The sequence below is a fragment of the Psittacula echo genome, assembly GCF_963264785.1.
Source record: "Psittacula echo genome assembly, chromosome: 15".
NCBI classification, from domain to species: domain Eukaryota; kingdom Metazoa; phylum Chordata; class Aves; order Psittaciformes; family Psittacidae; genus Psittacula; species Psittacula echo.
In genome coordinates, this window is record NC_137751.1 from 5,064,843 (window position 1) to 5,079,800 (window position 14,958).

The 14,958-nt window shown below is 45.1% G+C and overlaps 1 protein-coding gene across 6 annotated transcripts in view; it reads left to right on the forward strand.

Moving 5' to 3' along the window:
- SYNRG (synergin gamma) overlaps positions 1–11,178 on the forward strand; it is a gene marked incomplete at both ends in the record, with an annotated part of 35,635 nt that extends 24,457 nt beyond the window's left edge. For 2 of the 6 annotated variants that reach the window (XM_080630141.1, XM_080630143.1), the window contains 8 exons: positions 3,689–4,276; positions 4,555–4,718; positions 5,436–5,489; positions 6,172–6,268; positions 6,554–6,702; positions 9,456–9,566; positions 10,014–10,049; positions 11,047–11,178. In XM_080630141.1, coding sequence (XP_080486267.1) covers positions 3,689–4,276; positions 4,555–4,718; positions 5,436–5,489; positions 6,172–6,268; positions 6,554–6,702; positions 9,456–9,566; positions 10,014–10,049; positions 11,047–11,178 — 1,331 coding nt within the window. Of the gene's footprint in view, positions 1–3,688; positions 4,277–4,554; positions 4,719–5,435; positions 5,490–6,171; positions 6,269–6,553; positions 6,793–9,455; positions 9,567–10,013; positions 10,050–11,046 lie in introns of all 6 variants that reach the window. The other 4 variants (XM_080630142.1, XM_080630146.1, XM_080630144.1 and 1 more) reach the window with 4 other exon arrangements.
- Positions 11,179–14,958: the final 3,780 nt, after the last annotated feature.

Genomic DNA, 14,958 nt, shown 5'->3' on the forward strand with positions numbered 1-14,958 from the left:
TGCACTCCAGCATGACACAGTGAAGGTTGCTTTTTCCAGTCTTGGTCCACTAGAAAATAGTTCTAAGGGGAAAAAAATGTGGGTGTTGTGATATGTGAACGGATCTGACTTTGATTTTTACAGAGACACATGCACCCATCCCTCCCTGCCCCATTTCGAAGTGATTTGAGGATCAATACCCAGTATTGATGTATTTGATCTGGGAGGTGCTTCATGGTCTCACCAGTGTGAAGCTGATGGTGCTAATGACACGTGGCTTTAATCCGAGTCAGAGCTTCTGGGGTTTTATAACAAAACTAAGATCTCCTGTGTCATTCCTGCAAGGCACTGCAGAATTGCTGCTGAGATTACTGAGGAATGCTGTTTTATAATGGTATATTTCACTGAAATCTATTGATCCATCTCCTGTGGTAGGACTATAGGATTCCAAAAGCATGATCAAGTCAAGAATTGCCCTGCTTCGACAGGCATTTGCTGTACGGTCTCCAAGAAAAGTTAGTTCAGAAATCACTTTTAACCTCACCCAAGAAAGATGGCACATCCCCAAACCAAGGCGTCTGCATAGAATTTTGCTCATTTTGGGGGATCAAATTTGATGCTTCTCATCAACTCAGATTCTGTTCTCACTAAGTGTCCTCCAGGAGCAAATGGTGGTAGCTCCGTAGCATCTCTCTTCATCAAGTAGGATGCTTAGTTAGAAGTAATTAGTCTCTTTTCCCACTTAAACATCTCTTGCTTTGCAATAATACCACTGATACCCATGCATCTCTCTAAATTCTGAATTGCCATACCAGCAAAAGGAAGCTTTTATTCCATCAGAGGCTGGAACTGCAGTGTCGCAACCTGAGCTCTTTTATTCATCACACGTACCTGTGCTCTTTAAGGCAAAGGCTGTTGGAGGAGCAGTTCTGAACACTGCTTTGTTATAGCAGAAAGAGTGTTTTATTAAGATACCCACATCATGAAGAGCTCTCTGGGGTCAGCCACGGAGGGCTTTTCACACATAAACTGCTGCTTCACTTATGAGCCTGGTGGCAAGTTGCTTTGCTAAATGGCAGGGGGAAAGCTCCACTCTTCATTATGCAGCAAATATGCCTGGCGCTCAGATAAACTCAGATAAGCTTTGCCCTCGCTATGGCAAAGGTTCTGATTTCACTTCCTCTATTCAGAAACATCCAGCTTGTGGGAAACAATTCTATGAAATGCAAAGCAGAGCACAGCAAAATGTTGGGGGTTTTTCTCCATAGAATAAACCCCCAGCATTTCCCTTGGATTGTGAACAGTTCCACGTTCTCATTTTTGATGCTTTTCAATAAGTTGCTATAGGACTATGTTAGCTGTAAACCTTTTGTCTCTGAACACAGTCTTCTTCCTGCAATGTAATGGTGTTAGGAAAGTTTATTCGCCAGAGTAGCTATCCAAATAAATGTACTGAGTTGCACTGTGACATTTCATCTCGGCTCTTGCACCTATGCAGATGGGTTCCACATCTGCATCAGTTCACCCGTTGAATCTTGGCTCTTGGTTTGTAAAGGACTGAAATCCTGTTCTGCCTTCCCTGCCATGACCTGTTGATTCAGGACTTCCACTGGTGCTTCTGCCTGCCCCTGCGCACGGTTCGGATCAGGACTACACCAACCTGGTCCTTTAGGATGGGTTTTCAGCTCAGTCTCTTCCCCGTTATCAAAGGAATAAGATGTGAATGTGCAGATCCTTGCAGTAGGACCATTGTTCTCTCTTTGCATTTCCCTTTGAGCACTGAATCAACCGTGATGCTTAAATCTTTGCTGGGTTTGGAGTCAACACAAACTGGGAGATAAAAAGAGGCTGCCTCGTACACTGGTGCTCTCAGGATTAATTGCAGTTGGCTAACATTGTGGAGGTTATTCTGCCACTGCCTCCAGTGCTAGCAAAGCTTTCATTTCACTTCTTCAAACAAACCCTTATGTTTGAGAGCATGAGGTGGGGTTTCTTGTGATAAATTACTGATCCCTTCCAAGTCAGCTCCTTTTCACCTCGGAGCCTTCTTTCTCTTCGCTGTTGCCACAAGCAGGTGATTTCATCTCCCCCCTGTTTACGCTTCTGGAAGCTGCTTGCTCTGTGTGTTTTAATATTCACATTTGAGACCTTGCTGCCTACATGCGGGGTGTGAAGGTTCGCTATTGATGTGCTGTCATGGGCAAATGCAGCAGCTGCAGGAAGACTGTCCCTTAGCAACATCTGATGGGCGCTGTGCCGTGCCTCGCTGGCCCATTGCAAAGGGCCTTTTATTGCCATAGCCATGAAACTCCATCATTATATTGTATATTTTAGCTAATCTATAGATTATGTTTTATAAATATATTATATATATTATATATATATTATATTTAGCTAATCTATAATTAGTCCTGTATGTGGAAAGCAGCCTAAGCACAGTGTGCTCCCCCCTTGCAGCACAAGAAATAAATGAAGGCAGAAATGCTTAACAAAGTGGCTTAATCCTCAGGCTGGGGTGGCCAGATTGACTAAAGGCTGGTAAATCAGCTTCTTCCCACCGTGGCTGTGTTCAACCCGAGCTGCCATGTGCCAGTTCAGACCATAATGTCTATGCGAAGAGTCTCAGCTAAAACAATGCAAAGACAATGTATGTTCTGGTTGAGGTTTGCTTAACCTCGAGCCTGTTTGGCCGCAGGCGCTGAGCTGCAGCTGAACGTCTGATGCAAGCTGACAGCTGGTAATGCTGGACAAGAAATGCCAAACGTGGTAGAGTAGAGGTTGGTTCATTGGGGTTTTTTACTGCTTTAATGAGAACTACCCAGCCCCTGGCTCTCTGCGCCTTCGCTATGGATCAGTCAGGCTTAAACATGAAAGAGCAGTGAATGAGCAGCAGACCCTGGTCCCTGTGCAGGCTCCTTTGTTGGCTCTAATGTAACCAGGCTATATCTCCTACCTGCTCATGGCAGTGAGAAGAACCTATTGGCCCATATAATTGCCAGGTGAGTATGAACGTTTGGAGCTTTCTGCAAAATGATTGGATTTGCTCTATATTTACTAAGTAGTTTGTGAAAGCTAAACCGTGGTCTGCAACATTCCTGTCATTCCTGGAACCTGTAAGTTGGCCGTGTAACTGAGAGAAGCTTAAACAGCGTTTCTGGGGTTTAAAAGTCCTCGCAGCACATTCCTTAGGCTTTAATTTTGTATTCATGCTTTGATACAAATAAAGTGTATTAATTCTCTATCGGAGGGGATGGGAAGTTAGCCCGGTCTTCGGCGCGGTTGGGTTTGATAAGATGAACTAATGCGTTAAGATGTTTGATTTGCTAATGGTTGAATTCAGCTCATAGATTGTGCAGCCAGCATCAGAGAACTGAACCAGTGATGTGTGCAGGCTGTACTGGCTGGTTATTTTATTAGTGCTTCTTCACTGCCTGTGGTGGGATGGTGACTTTCAGCTTAAAATATAAGACAGCATTCAAAGGTCAAGGCTTACGTTTATTAAATGGAGGGGTTTTTACACCAAAGGCTTAGGTATTTGTCAGGTTATTTTTGTGCAAACCCTCGTTTCAGCCTCACTGAAGCAACAATTCGCTGTGTGTGTTCTTGCAGGTCTTTAAGACCCTCAGCAAGTTGCTGTTGGTTTTATGCAGCGTAGAGAGATGTAACGTTTGAACTTCAGCTTCTAATTGCAGGGGTTTGTTTTTCTCAGATATGGATGACTTAAAATGTGCCCCATTTGGAAGCTATAACAGTGGGTCTGCAGTCAGCAGCCTGGCAAGCTATGACTGGTCCGACAAAGAAGACATTCATCAGGGCAAGAAGCTCTCCTCCTCCTTTGTCCAGGCCTCAGGAAGTGGATCCTCTGCGGCTACTTCTGTCCTTCAGAAGAAGGAGACCTTGTTTGGCAGTTCAGAGAACATTACCATGACAACAGTTTCCAAAGTGACAACCTTCCCTAGTGAGGATGCTTTACAGGATGTTCCCTTTGCAGCCTTCGCAAGCTTTAAAGACCCCGTATCCAGCGCTCCAAGTGAGGATGACATTGGAGACTTTGGTGATTTTGCAAGACCTCCGTCGGAAGCACAGGATGCAGGAGGTGATCAAGACGCAGATTTCCTTGGTGGTGCTCTCTCCTCAGCCCTGCAGAGAGAATCCACAGATGACTTTGGAGAATTCCAGAGCGAGAAGCCCAAAATCAGCAAGTTTGACTTCTTGGTGGCCACTTCCCAAGGCAAGGTGAAATCCAGTGAGGAGATGATCAAGAGTGAGCTGGCCACTTTCGACCTGTCTGTTCAAGGTAGGTGCGCTCAAGGTGGAGGATGCTCATGATGCATATGCTTATCAAAGACTGGTTTTTCTAATCAAATGACCAATTAGTTGATGGGGATTGTTCCAAAGGCCACTGGAAACGAGCTGAATCTCTCTTTGATTCCTGTGGCATTTGGATATCTTCTGTCTAGATAGAAAATACTGTGCCAAAAACCTGGAGAATTGAGGAGCTGGGGCTTTATTAATTTTAAATAGCCTGTGCCTTTATGAGTAAAGGAATAACTTGTTTATAACCTCGCTTTTTAGGGTCTCACAAAAGGAGCTTAAGCCTAGGAGACAGAGAGATAAATCGCTCTTCACCTTTACCAGTCTTGGAGCAGCCATTCAGAGATCGTTCAAATACTCTAAGTGAGAAGCCTGCTTTGCCTGTCATCAGGGACAAATACAAAGACTTGACTGGGGAAGTTGAGGTAAGGAGTTCTCTGGGATACAAGTAAATTGGCAGTGACTTCATCAGTGTGATAGCAAGGCTGTTCTGTATCCAGCTCTTTGGGACTTTTGCTGTTTGAACTTGGGGTATGATTCTAAGACAGCATCTTAGGTTGGATGTTTTGATTGGGGTCTCCTCATAAAGGAGGCTGCTTCTCTCCTGTCTTAAAACTTATGAAGTGGGAGAAGTGCTGTTGCCTGAAACTCAGAACCACTTGACCTTGCAGTCTAAGCCTGTAACTGGAACTTAGTTACAACTTGAATCTAATCCCAGTTTTGGCACTGAGACCATTGGCGTTGGGAAATGGCTTTTTTGGCTGTGTGGTAGTTACTTCTCTTGCTCATCTTGAGAATAGGTGATAAAAGAGCTCAGATTAGATTTTGCCAATCCACATTTCTAGAGCAGCAGATCTGTAACAAATATGTTGGGAGTGGGTATGCACAGTGCAAACCTGTTACCCATTCAGCTATGTTCTTCCTTTTGAAACTGGTTATAACCCCCAGAAACTAAATTTTAGAGTTCAGGTGCAAAGGGAATATTTAAAGAATGGGGGAAAAAGCCAGGAATAGGGCTGTGAGAAGTTTACACAGCTGCTCTGCAAATAGTCTCTTAAAATACCTGCCTACTGTGTGTCTGTTGTGATAGGGGAAAGGGAAATGTAGGAACAAGATTCAGACTGTCCTTTTCTTTCAAACAGGAAAGTGAGAGGTATGCGTATGAATGGCAAAGATGCTTGGAGAGTGCCCTGCAGGTAAGTGCACAGCCTCCTCCACAACCCTTCCTCCTTCCTGTAGGTACCACGTCGCCCAATGTTTAAGACCATACAAGCATAGAAAGGGTGGGAATCTGCCCAAGTAGATTATAGCTTTTAAACCCAAAGCTGTCACGCAGCAGAAGCATAACCCCTCACTTAAAGATCCTGTCCTAATCTCCCTGTCAGCTGTGATTAGTTTGGCTTTGCCTACAATTACAAGTTAACTGGTTCCTGTGGTGGTCCTGTGTTTGGGTGCCTTGTTCAGGGCACTGATACCAGCATCTGGCTCATCAGCACTGCTTGAGGAACAGGCTTGAGGCCATTCATTTTCTGGTGATGGGTGTCAGGTATTTCACAGCCAGACCTTCTTTGCATTTGTGTATCAGGCAAAGCTGTGAATGCTGCTATTAAACCATACAGCAATGCATGCAGCTCTTCAAACTCTTATTTCAGTAATGAAAAGATTTGGGGGAATACATTAAGGTTTGAAATGTTATATTCTCCCCCTCATCTTCTTATAGTTACAGCTTGAATATATAAAAACGTGACGGAGTATGGCAATCATTTATTCAATTTGCCTCCTTTTTTTGCCTAACAGCTTCTATTGGGGACAATCTTGTTGGTAATGATTGTTTTAAGGTAGATAACACCATCATCATATGAAATTCATTTCCACCAGGTCATCAAGAAAGCAAATGATACCTTAAATGGAATCAGTAGTTCATCGGTTTGCACTGAAGTCATCCAGTCTGCCCAAGGCATGGAATATTTACTCGGTATGTTTTAATGTACCGTGTCTCTTACACTGGAAGCTCTCCTCTGAAAAACAGCAATACATACCCACTCTTTCCAAGATAGTGTTACTTTTTAGCTTAATCTTTGCCTGCCCCTAAATAAGGACCAACTCCCTGCTCAGTAAATGTAATACTCCTTTGAAGTACCTGTCCATGACCACCTTTTGTGTTCTGTGCCTGTTCTGTGCTATTCCTGAGTTAAAAGCTTCAGGAACCTGTGCTGGCAGTGCGTTCTCTGCAATCCTCCACTGTGTTTTGTGTCAACAGGGGTTGTGGAAGTCTATCGAGTAACAAAGAGAGTTGAGCTGGGTATCAAAGCAACTGCGGTTTGTAGTGAGAAACTCCAGCAGCTGCTGAAGGATATTGATAAAGTGTGGAACAACCTGATAAGCTTCATGTCACTTGCTGCTTTAACGGTAAGACCCAAAATAAGCGATGGCTTTACTAAAAGAAATGCTATAATTACACATAGAGTGACTCCATGGGGTGCCCTAACGTTATGGTTTGTGTTTTCCTCTTGCAAAATGGCCATTTGTGAAATCCAGTGTAAAGCTCTCTGTAAGAAAATGCCATGTTTGTACGTAAATAAGAGCTTTCTTAGTGTCTTAATGATGTCAGTGATATTCTATGTGCCTATGGACCTCTCCAATAAGGGAAATTCAGTAAAACTGAAGTTCATTTAGGAAGCCAGAATAATGTGGGGCATATTTTGGCTTTGTAATATCCCTGCAATGAGTTTGAATGCTCACAACCCAGGAGCACAGGGATAACTAAACTGTTCTTTTGAACTGTTTCCTTTCTCTCTGCTTCTGGAAATGCCTGAGTTTGTTTTGGTTCATGCTGCAGACTGAATTCCTTCCCCTCCTCTGAATAGAGCTGCCAGAAAAAGCTCAGATGCTCTGAGACAGTCTGGTAGCAGCTTGAGAGCTTTCTGCATAACTGGGCAAGTGCTACAGGGGGCTGTCTGAGGGGTGGCCCTTAGAGAGGCAGCAGCCCATGGGAAGGGCCTGCAAAGAGGCTGGAAGAGAGGGACACATTGGGGCCCGGTACAGGATAAATGCCATTAGAGGGCAATAAAATCACTTCGCCACTAAATGCTTTGCACTTCTTTGTGTATGTATATTGCAAGAAATACAATGAGCAAAATGGCTTTATTTATCTATGGTAAAAGTCCTGTTTTTAGGGAATCATCTATTGGTAGGTGCTTGATACCATCTTGCATAATGGATCTCTTTAACTCAGTATATACCTTAGGAGTCTTTAACTCTTCATATCAGTACATCACACCAAGCATCAGTAAGCCCATCATTACCATGGTTATGTTTTCAGTGACCATGTTCATTCGTGGCTTCCTTCTTGCAATACAACTATGGCCACTAAAGGTTTTGGCTTCCCAGTAAACACTCATTTATAAGCAAAGCCCAGAGTCCGTGGCTTCTGCTTGAAAGACCCATCTTCAGCTCACTGTGATTCCCTGCAAAACAGCTATTGTAGATGCTCAGTCCCTCTTTACACACCTCCAGTACAAACAGCACTGGTAAGCAGGTATTTTGGGTGCTGTCCTGTGTTATGCTTTCCATACATTACAGCTTGGCGGATGAAGCTGATAGATGGGGACGGATCCCTTTGAACTCTGGTGCTGTTGACAGTAACAACCTAAAAAGCTATCGGGATCCTCTCCGGGTTTAAGCAAGTGGATTAAAATTTAGCCCTCAAAGTGCTTTTCCTTGGAAGATCACAGGGATCACCGTGAAGTCCAAAGCTTGGCCGCGTGTTCTCTGAGCCGCAGCAGCTCCTGGCTGGTGGGAGGCCAGCTAAACTGTAAGCATGGTAGGAGCCGTGAGCAAGGACTTCTCTTACGCACACAGTACTCCTGGAGTTACTGACTAGGCAGGGACTCCTCACTCCTGCATCACCCCTTCTTGTTCCTCTCCTCCACTGGGTCACTGGAAGCTGTGGAACCCACACTTCATGTTTCCATCACAGCTCCCAAGTGATGCAGAAGTGCCAATGAAACAGGAGGATTTTAGCTCAGAGGCATGTGCTGGGCAAGGTTAATTTTATCTTTTAAAGGCTTTTGTTACAAGGGAATTTCCTGCCGAGCCTTGTGGTTTTCCAGTGCAAATGAGAGGCTGACCTTCTCATTGGCTTCACTCATGCATCTGGTAAACAAATTTTAGATTGCCTTTATTAATTTGATTGATTTACTTAAAGATTAAAGAGTGTTTTCTGCAGGATTCCAATTATTCTCCAGCCCTTCCGCGGGGGAGCAGGGCCAGCATAGCAGGAATGTGGATTAAGAGCACACGTGTCCTAGGAGCACACCATTTGTTTAAGCTTCTTGTATCTCCAGTCACTGCACTACTATCTGAAAGCAAAACTTCAACACTTTTATACCATCCTTATGCAAAGCTTTAAACTATTATTTATCTTGTGGCTGAAATGTAAGTGGAAAGGGGACTATATTCATGTATTACTTATTTGCAGGGTTATTCCCCCATCCTTTACCTCTCTTTAACCTGAGCTTGTGTATTGCCGGTGACCTTAATTCTTCTCTGGTTTGGTTAACCTTAATACTTTGTACTTCTGTGCCATAGTCTCGATGCAGAAATAACCTTAGGAGAGAATAACAACTGCCCCTTTTCTCTCAGGCAATGAGAGAGAATCCAGGACAATAAACACCAGCACAGACACCACTTCAAATGGGAGCAGTGCAAGCTGTGCTGGCCCATGCCTGCTTCCCTTGCAGCTGCACAAATAGCTGGTGCATAGCACTGTTTATCTCCGTCCAGTTCTTAATACACTGAGCTGAAATGGAGCAGCCACCACCTGGGCTCTCAGCTCAGAGGTTTCTTCCCCTTTTGATGTGGGAACTTCAGAACTCTTTCCTTTGTAGTCTAACCCTTTCTTCAATTGCTCAAGTGTTATAAATGAATGCTGGTGGAGATTGCGTGGCAGGACTGCAAATGCACACCAGTGACTTCAATGAAGCCACGCAGAGGTTTATGCAGGAATGTGTTAGGTCGTCCCTGCCGCGGCTCTTGGGAGCAAGCAGATTGATAAGTTTGATTGTGATGTCTGAAATGTTTTCAGTTACTTTAAGTAACTAATTTTATTGCCTAATTATCTATATAGGTATAAGCCTAATTTTGTTGTCTCCTTTCTTCAGCCAGATGAAAACTCCCTGGATTTCTCTTCCTGCATGCTGCGGCCAGGGATTAAAAATGCCCAGGATCTTGCCTGTGGAGTGTGCCTCCTAAACGTGGATTCAAGAAGTAAGGTAAGTCGAGCAGCCTTCCCTGTTAAACTCAGTTGTAATCGACAGTCTGGACTTTCATTTAGGCCTTGGGTGTATCTAAAACATTTTCATGGCTATAATTTATAACTGGAAGTGGAAAAGGCAACATCTGACCTATAGATGGGACTCAAATAGTCCTGTGTTCACGGGGCTTTGGGTATGACACAGATGTGGATAAAGGGTTAATTTGTTCACAGAAGGGGGAAACTGGGATACTAAGACTTAAAAAGCGTGTGTGTATATATCTATATATTAAAAATACAACTCTTAATGACTTTTCTGTATGAAATGCATCTCTGAGGCTCACCAGGAGGGGATTGTTGCACTTAGCAGAGCTGGGAGGGAATCCCAGGATGTGTACAGAGTAATGCCAACTCAGTAACATACCCGGGCAGTTTTGCTGACTTTTTGGTTTCAACGTTATTGCAGAAAGAAGAGAAACCTGTGGAAGAGCTTCCTAGAAAAGTATGAACCTGTAAAACCATATTCTCTATAGACTCATTCTTAGTTGAGTGTGGGAGGCTGAAGTGGCTTTCAGCTGTCATTCGTGATTGTATCAATCATGAATCCTTTTCTCCTAGTCTCATCTTTTGTGACCGTAACACTTGATCTGATCAACTAACACGCTCTAGAGCCTCCCCTTTGTCTTGTCTGCATGCTTGTATCTTGTGAATAGCTTCCTGGTTTTGTGCCTCTTCTCTTGTGTGGTAGGAAACGCACTGCAGTGAGTTTCTGAGTTTGTAGCTGCCTCTGTGTCTGTTGCAGGAGAGGGGGAGCTGTAGGGGTTTTGTGCTACAAATATTGACTTTTGGCTGTATGGAGTAGGCAGTGGCGTTTTTAGCAATCTCTGCAGGAAATCCAGGGTGTGGGGAGCAAGGGTAGAATGGGGGTTTTAAATAGGTGGCTGTGAAGCCTTGGAAAGCATCTCCTAGCAACAAACATCGAGATGTTTGAAGCTTGTTCATGGCTTCACACGCTGTTCAGCAGCTCCTATTGTAAAGCAGCTCCAATTAACAAAAGAAAGTAGATCAGGTTCAACCTGAAATAACTCCAATATCAAGAATGGCACCTGCAAAAATTGAGCTGGTGAAATAAATGCAGTAGCTACCCACTGGCTGGCAGAAGCAGCTTTTAATCCTTTGTGGATCTGTAGCAGAACTAGAGGATGGATGAAACAAGGTGAGTTAGTTGCCAGGCCTCAGATCAGGCAGCAGGGTGCTGATCAGATGGCTCCTTACCAGGGTGTAAGAGGCAAAGTGGGCATCGGGTGTGATGGATGGAACTTTGTCCACTTGTAAACCCTTTGCACACTAAAGTAGAGTGTTGCGTGTTCAGAGTGAGAGGGTCCCAGCACATTATGCCAGTCTGGGGTGATACCTGGGCAACAGCCATTCTCCACTCGAGTTTCCAGACCCTGGAATGGATGAGACTGTCACACTTGTTCCAACTCTTGTTATTTTAGGCCTTCAATTCGGAGACAGATAACTTCAAGCTGGCATATGGAGGGCACCAGTACCATGCAAGCTGTGCAAACTTCTGGATCAACTGTGTGGAGCCCAAACCTCCAGGGCTCATTTTGCCAGACCTGCTCTGAAAGCAGTTGCACTGAAGATGGAATATCGGGTCTGATAATGCACGACACTTGGGGTAAATGGTGTGATAGGGTAAGTGGGAAGGCCTGGGATTTGCGGTTAGTGGCTGAGATTGGAGTTCTGTACCTAACAGGTTAAAGCCACCATCACATACAAATTGCTCGTGAAGAATTCCACTTGAAAGGGGCAGGGGTTTAGGAATAACCAGGGTGGCAAAAAAAGCCACGTTTCAGTCTTTCTGATGGAAGCAGGTTAGTCTTTATATGCAGTGCAGTCTGCTAACCAAGTGCATAAACCTGAGAGAGGCCAGTACCCGGCTTCCAAGAAAAACTGGACTGATTTGCACAGAAGTGACCACTTAGATACTTGAAGGACAGCTTTGCAAACACATCTTTTCTTTCGGTCTATGGACCATGATGGTTTTCCTTATTTGCTGCTCCAATATTGCGATGCACGAGTCACAGTAACTCTCAAGGCAAAATGAATTAGTGACTTAGAAGGAATCAGGCTGCAGAGCCACTGTATATTTATATTTCCACTGATCTGTACTGTAAATTATACTGTATTCATGTGTGTAACTGGTTAGTGCTGGGGGATAAGGACTTGAAGGAATTGTTGACATTTGCCCTATAATACCTGGATTCTTTAGTACAGGCAGCTGGATTTTAAACCTTGTTGTCTTTGCTACTCTGTTGTAAATACAGACTCCTTCCTTGGTTTATGTTCCACCTGATCCTTTGGTAGTTCTGTGGCTGCATCACTGTTGAAAACTGGACTCCACTGACAGCAGTGTGTCTGCTCCTGTGTGTATATGTGTGTGTTACCTCTGTCACACCTTCATATGCCTTTCTCGATGGGATGCCTGTGTGTAACTTGTGCTCTCTGTAGTAACGTGTTTCTCTGACTCAGAGCTGGCAGCACAAGATGGCCCTGAGCTCCGGCTGCAGGTGGGTGTGATTTAACCCTGCAAGGCGCTGGTGGGCTGACGCAAGCTGGGGTTTGAAGCAGGGTGTTGCTGTTGCTTATGGTAGGTACACCTGTATGGACAGAAGGAGGTCAGTGGAACAGCCTAAAGTGTTACACATGCATCTAAAATACCCGATTCTCTCTTCAGATGCAGTGTGCAGATGACAGTGCAATCAGCTCTCGTGCTAGGAACAGAATTGTTCAACCCAGTGGGAGCTTCATGGCATTAGTGTAAGAGCCTTAGCACAACAGAGTCTTCCTCAGTGTGCAGTGAGGTCTACATCCATCAGGTACAAGTTGCCTCTTAATTCTTTGACTTAAGTTTCTCAGCTCTCTACAAGAATCTCCCTTCTCTCCAAAGATACCAACAGCTTTTCCAAGCCTTGCCTCTGTTATAAGTAGCTGACACTGGTTGGTTATTTGCTGAAATAGGAATTCCAATGAGGAAAAACGATGCTCCGTATTAAAAAAAGGCTTAGTTATCCTCAACGGTCAATTACACCAAATGGAAGCATCTTGGCTCCAAGGAGTGCTGGGTGCCTGGCCCCTTATTTACAGGAATTAAATCATCTTGCTGCCTGAAATCAGCTCCTTCATGAACTCAGCCTCTTGTGCCTCTAGCCACAAGCTCGCGCTCAGCGAGAGGCGGGTTTTCCCTGGCGTGACGGTGGCTCCTGCCTTCTCTTGCCCAGGAATTACCTGTGAAGGGGCAGTCACTCCCTGCCTGCTCTGTGTGTCACTTGTTAGGGGCGTTCATTACTCAGCACCGCAGCTTTCTGAGCACAGATACGGTTTCCCATCACAGTCAGGGGCAGCTGTACCAGTGTGAGTGTTCCCACTGCTGCCAGGGCTCCGTGTTGGCACAGGGAGCCAGCTCTGCCTTTCCTATCCTGAATTCCAGGAGCACTTCAGCATTGCCTGGCTGGAAGCAAACGCCTCTCCTGGCTGCTAGCGAGGGGCCTTCTCAAGTGGTTTGGAGCGGCTGGGCTGACGCAAGGCTGCTGCTTATGAAATGCTATATTGGGAAAGGGAGGTTATTGTTAGTGTGGGTTTCCACCGCCGCTCCTGCGCGCTGAGCTAGATGGGATTCTTGGTTTCCCTAATTGAAAGGGAATGCGACAAATAAAAGGAGCCACAATGTGAGACTTAAAGCAACTGCAGCACCGGCTGCACTGACGTGAAAGCGGTTTTCAGTGATGTGTTCCTTGCACGTGTTAAGCAGGTGAGTTCCCTTCTGAGGTGCATCCAGCCTGCCTGTGAGACCATAAAACCAAGGAACTGACAGGTACCATTGTAATTGCAGCAGAGCTAAGTGGGGTATGGCACCACTGCAAAGGGAAGGCACAGGCAGTGCTATGGTGCTTGTGGCAAGCAGAAAGTGCTCTGAGCTGCACCGCTTTACGTCATGGGAATATCCCGAATGGTTTCCATGTTGATACCCTCGATAAAGGCATTGCGCAAGGAGGATCATCTCCCATCTCCTAGTCATTACAGTGACTCACTGTTGCATTCAGCATCTTCCCAGCTACTGCATTGCCAGCCAAAGCCCAGTGTCCTTGCAATCTGTATCCAAGGTTACAGTGTTTTCTACAGCACTCCATCTCAGACCACGTTCCCCCCTTGCTTTGCACAGAGGCTGATGGGTACGCTGCCTTTCGCTTCGGTTGTCTTGAATTTCATGACTCTTAACTCCTCCTCCTGCATGCTCTTCACTAGGAAAGAGAAACTGGATTTTCTTCCTTGCTTTTAAGGTACTTGTTCTCTGAGGCTGCCCTGGGGTTACCTGTGAGAAGTGATATTTTTATCTATTTGTGTATATTTGGAATTCTATGGGATTATTTGCTTGGCTATTTAATGTATATATTGCTTTATCCGGTTGTATCCCAATGCATCCGTGCTACCTGTGCACTGCAGTTTCTCCACGGGGGAGCTGGGGGTCAAGCCGAGCATCCCCAGCCCATTCCCTGCCCATCCATTCCCACATCGTGGTTGAGCATCTCCCCAAGCTTGCTGAGGTTCTTTGTGGAGTGGGAATTGTTCCAGTCTATGCTTGGCTCTTCCTCTCTGGCAGCAGCTTCTCTTCACCTGGCTCGGTTTGAGCAGCTCCTTCCTTGACACTGGTGCAGCATTTATGAAGTGATGGTGAAGTTCAACATAAGGGTGGGAAGCAGCTCATGAGAAGCCAAGGAATGCTCCAATTCCTGGTTAGCTCGCATCAGGTGAATCCAACTGGAAACAAAACCTGCCTTTGCAATACAAGCTGCTGCTGTACAAACTGCTTCCCTCAGAAAGATCTTTGCTCTGTATGAAATCAATATTAAAATATAAATGTCATGATTTTATGAGGAGAAGTGGTCAGAAAACTTCTCTTTGCTTTGTGATCTTTATCCTGACCTTGGGGGCGAGCGTCGGTTCTCTTACAGAAGTGGTTTTGTGATCAGCGGTTGGAGCAGTTTTGGTCTGTGCAATGCTGGAGTCACTGCTAGTGTTTTAAAGCCTATGAGAAGCACGTGATGGGCTTGAATACCCTGTGAACTCCCTTGATTCCTGTGATGGGTTTGAAATCCTGTGTTGAGATTCAATAAAGAGCCTGTTCCATATCTGACCGACCTGTGAAGTGGCTTGTTCCAGGATGCTCCAGGATACAGCTAGGAAGAGCGTTGGGTTTGCTGCTTGTTGGTGCCAAAGGTGTCATCTCCATGGGGGGAAGCTCCTCCATGGAAATACCTGGCAGGGAGAAACCTTCCTGTGCCAAGGAAAACACTCATCTAAAACATCCTTTGTTGAATGAACACAAGAGGGACTTCTGCAAAGAA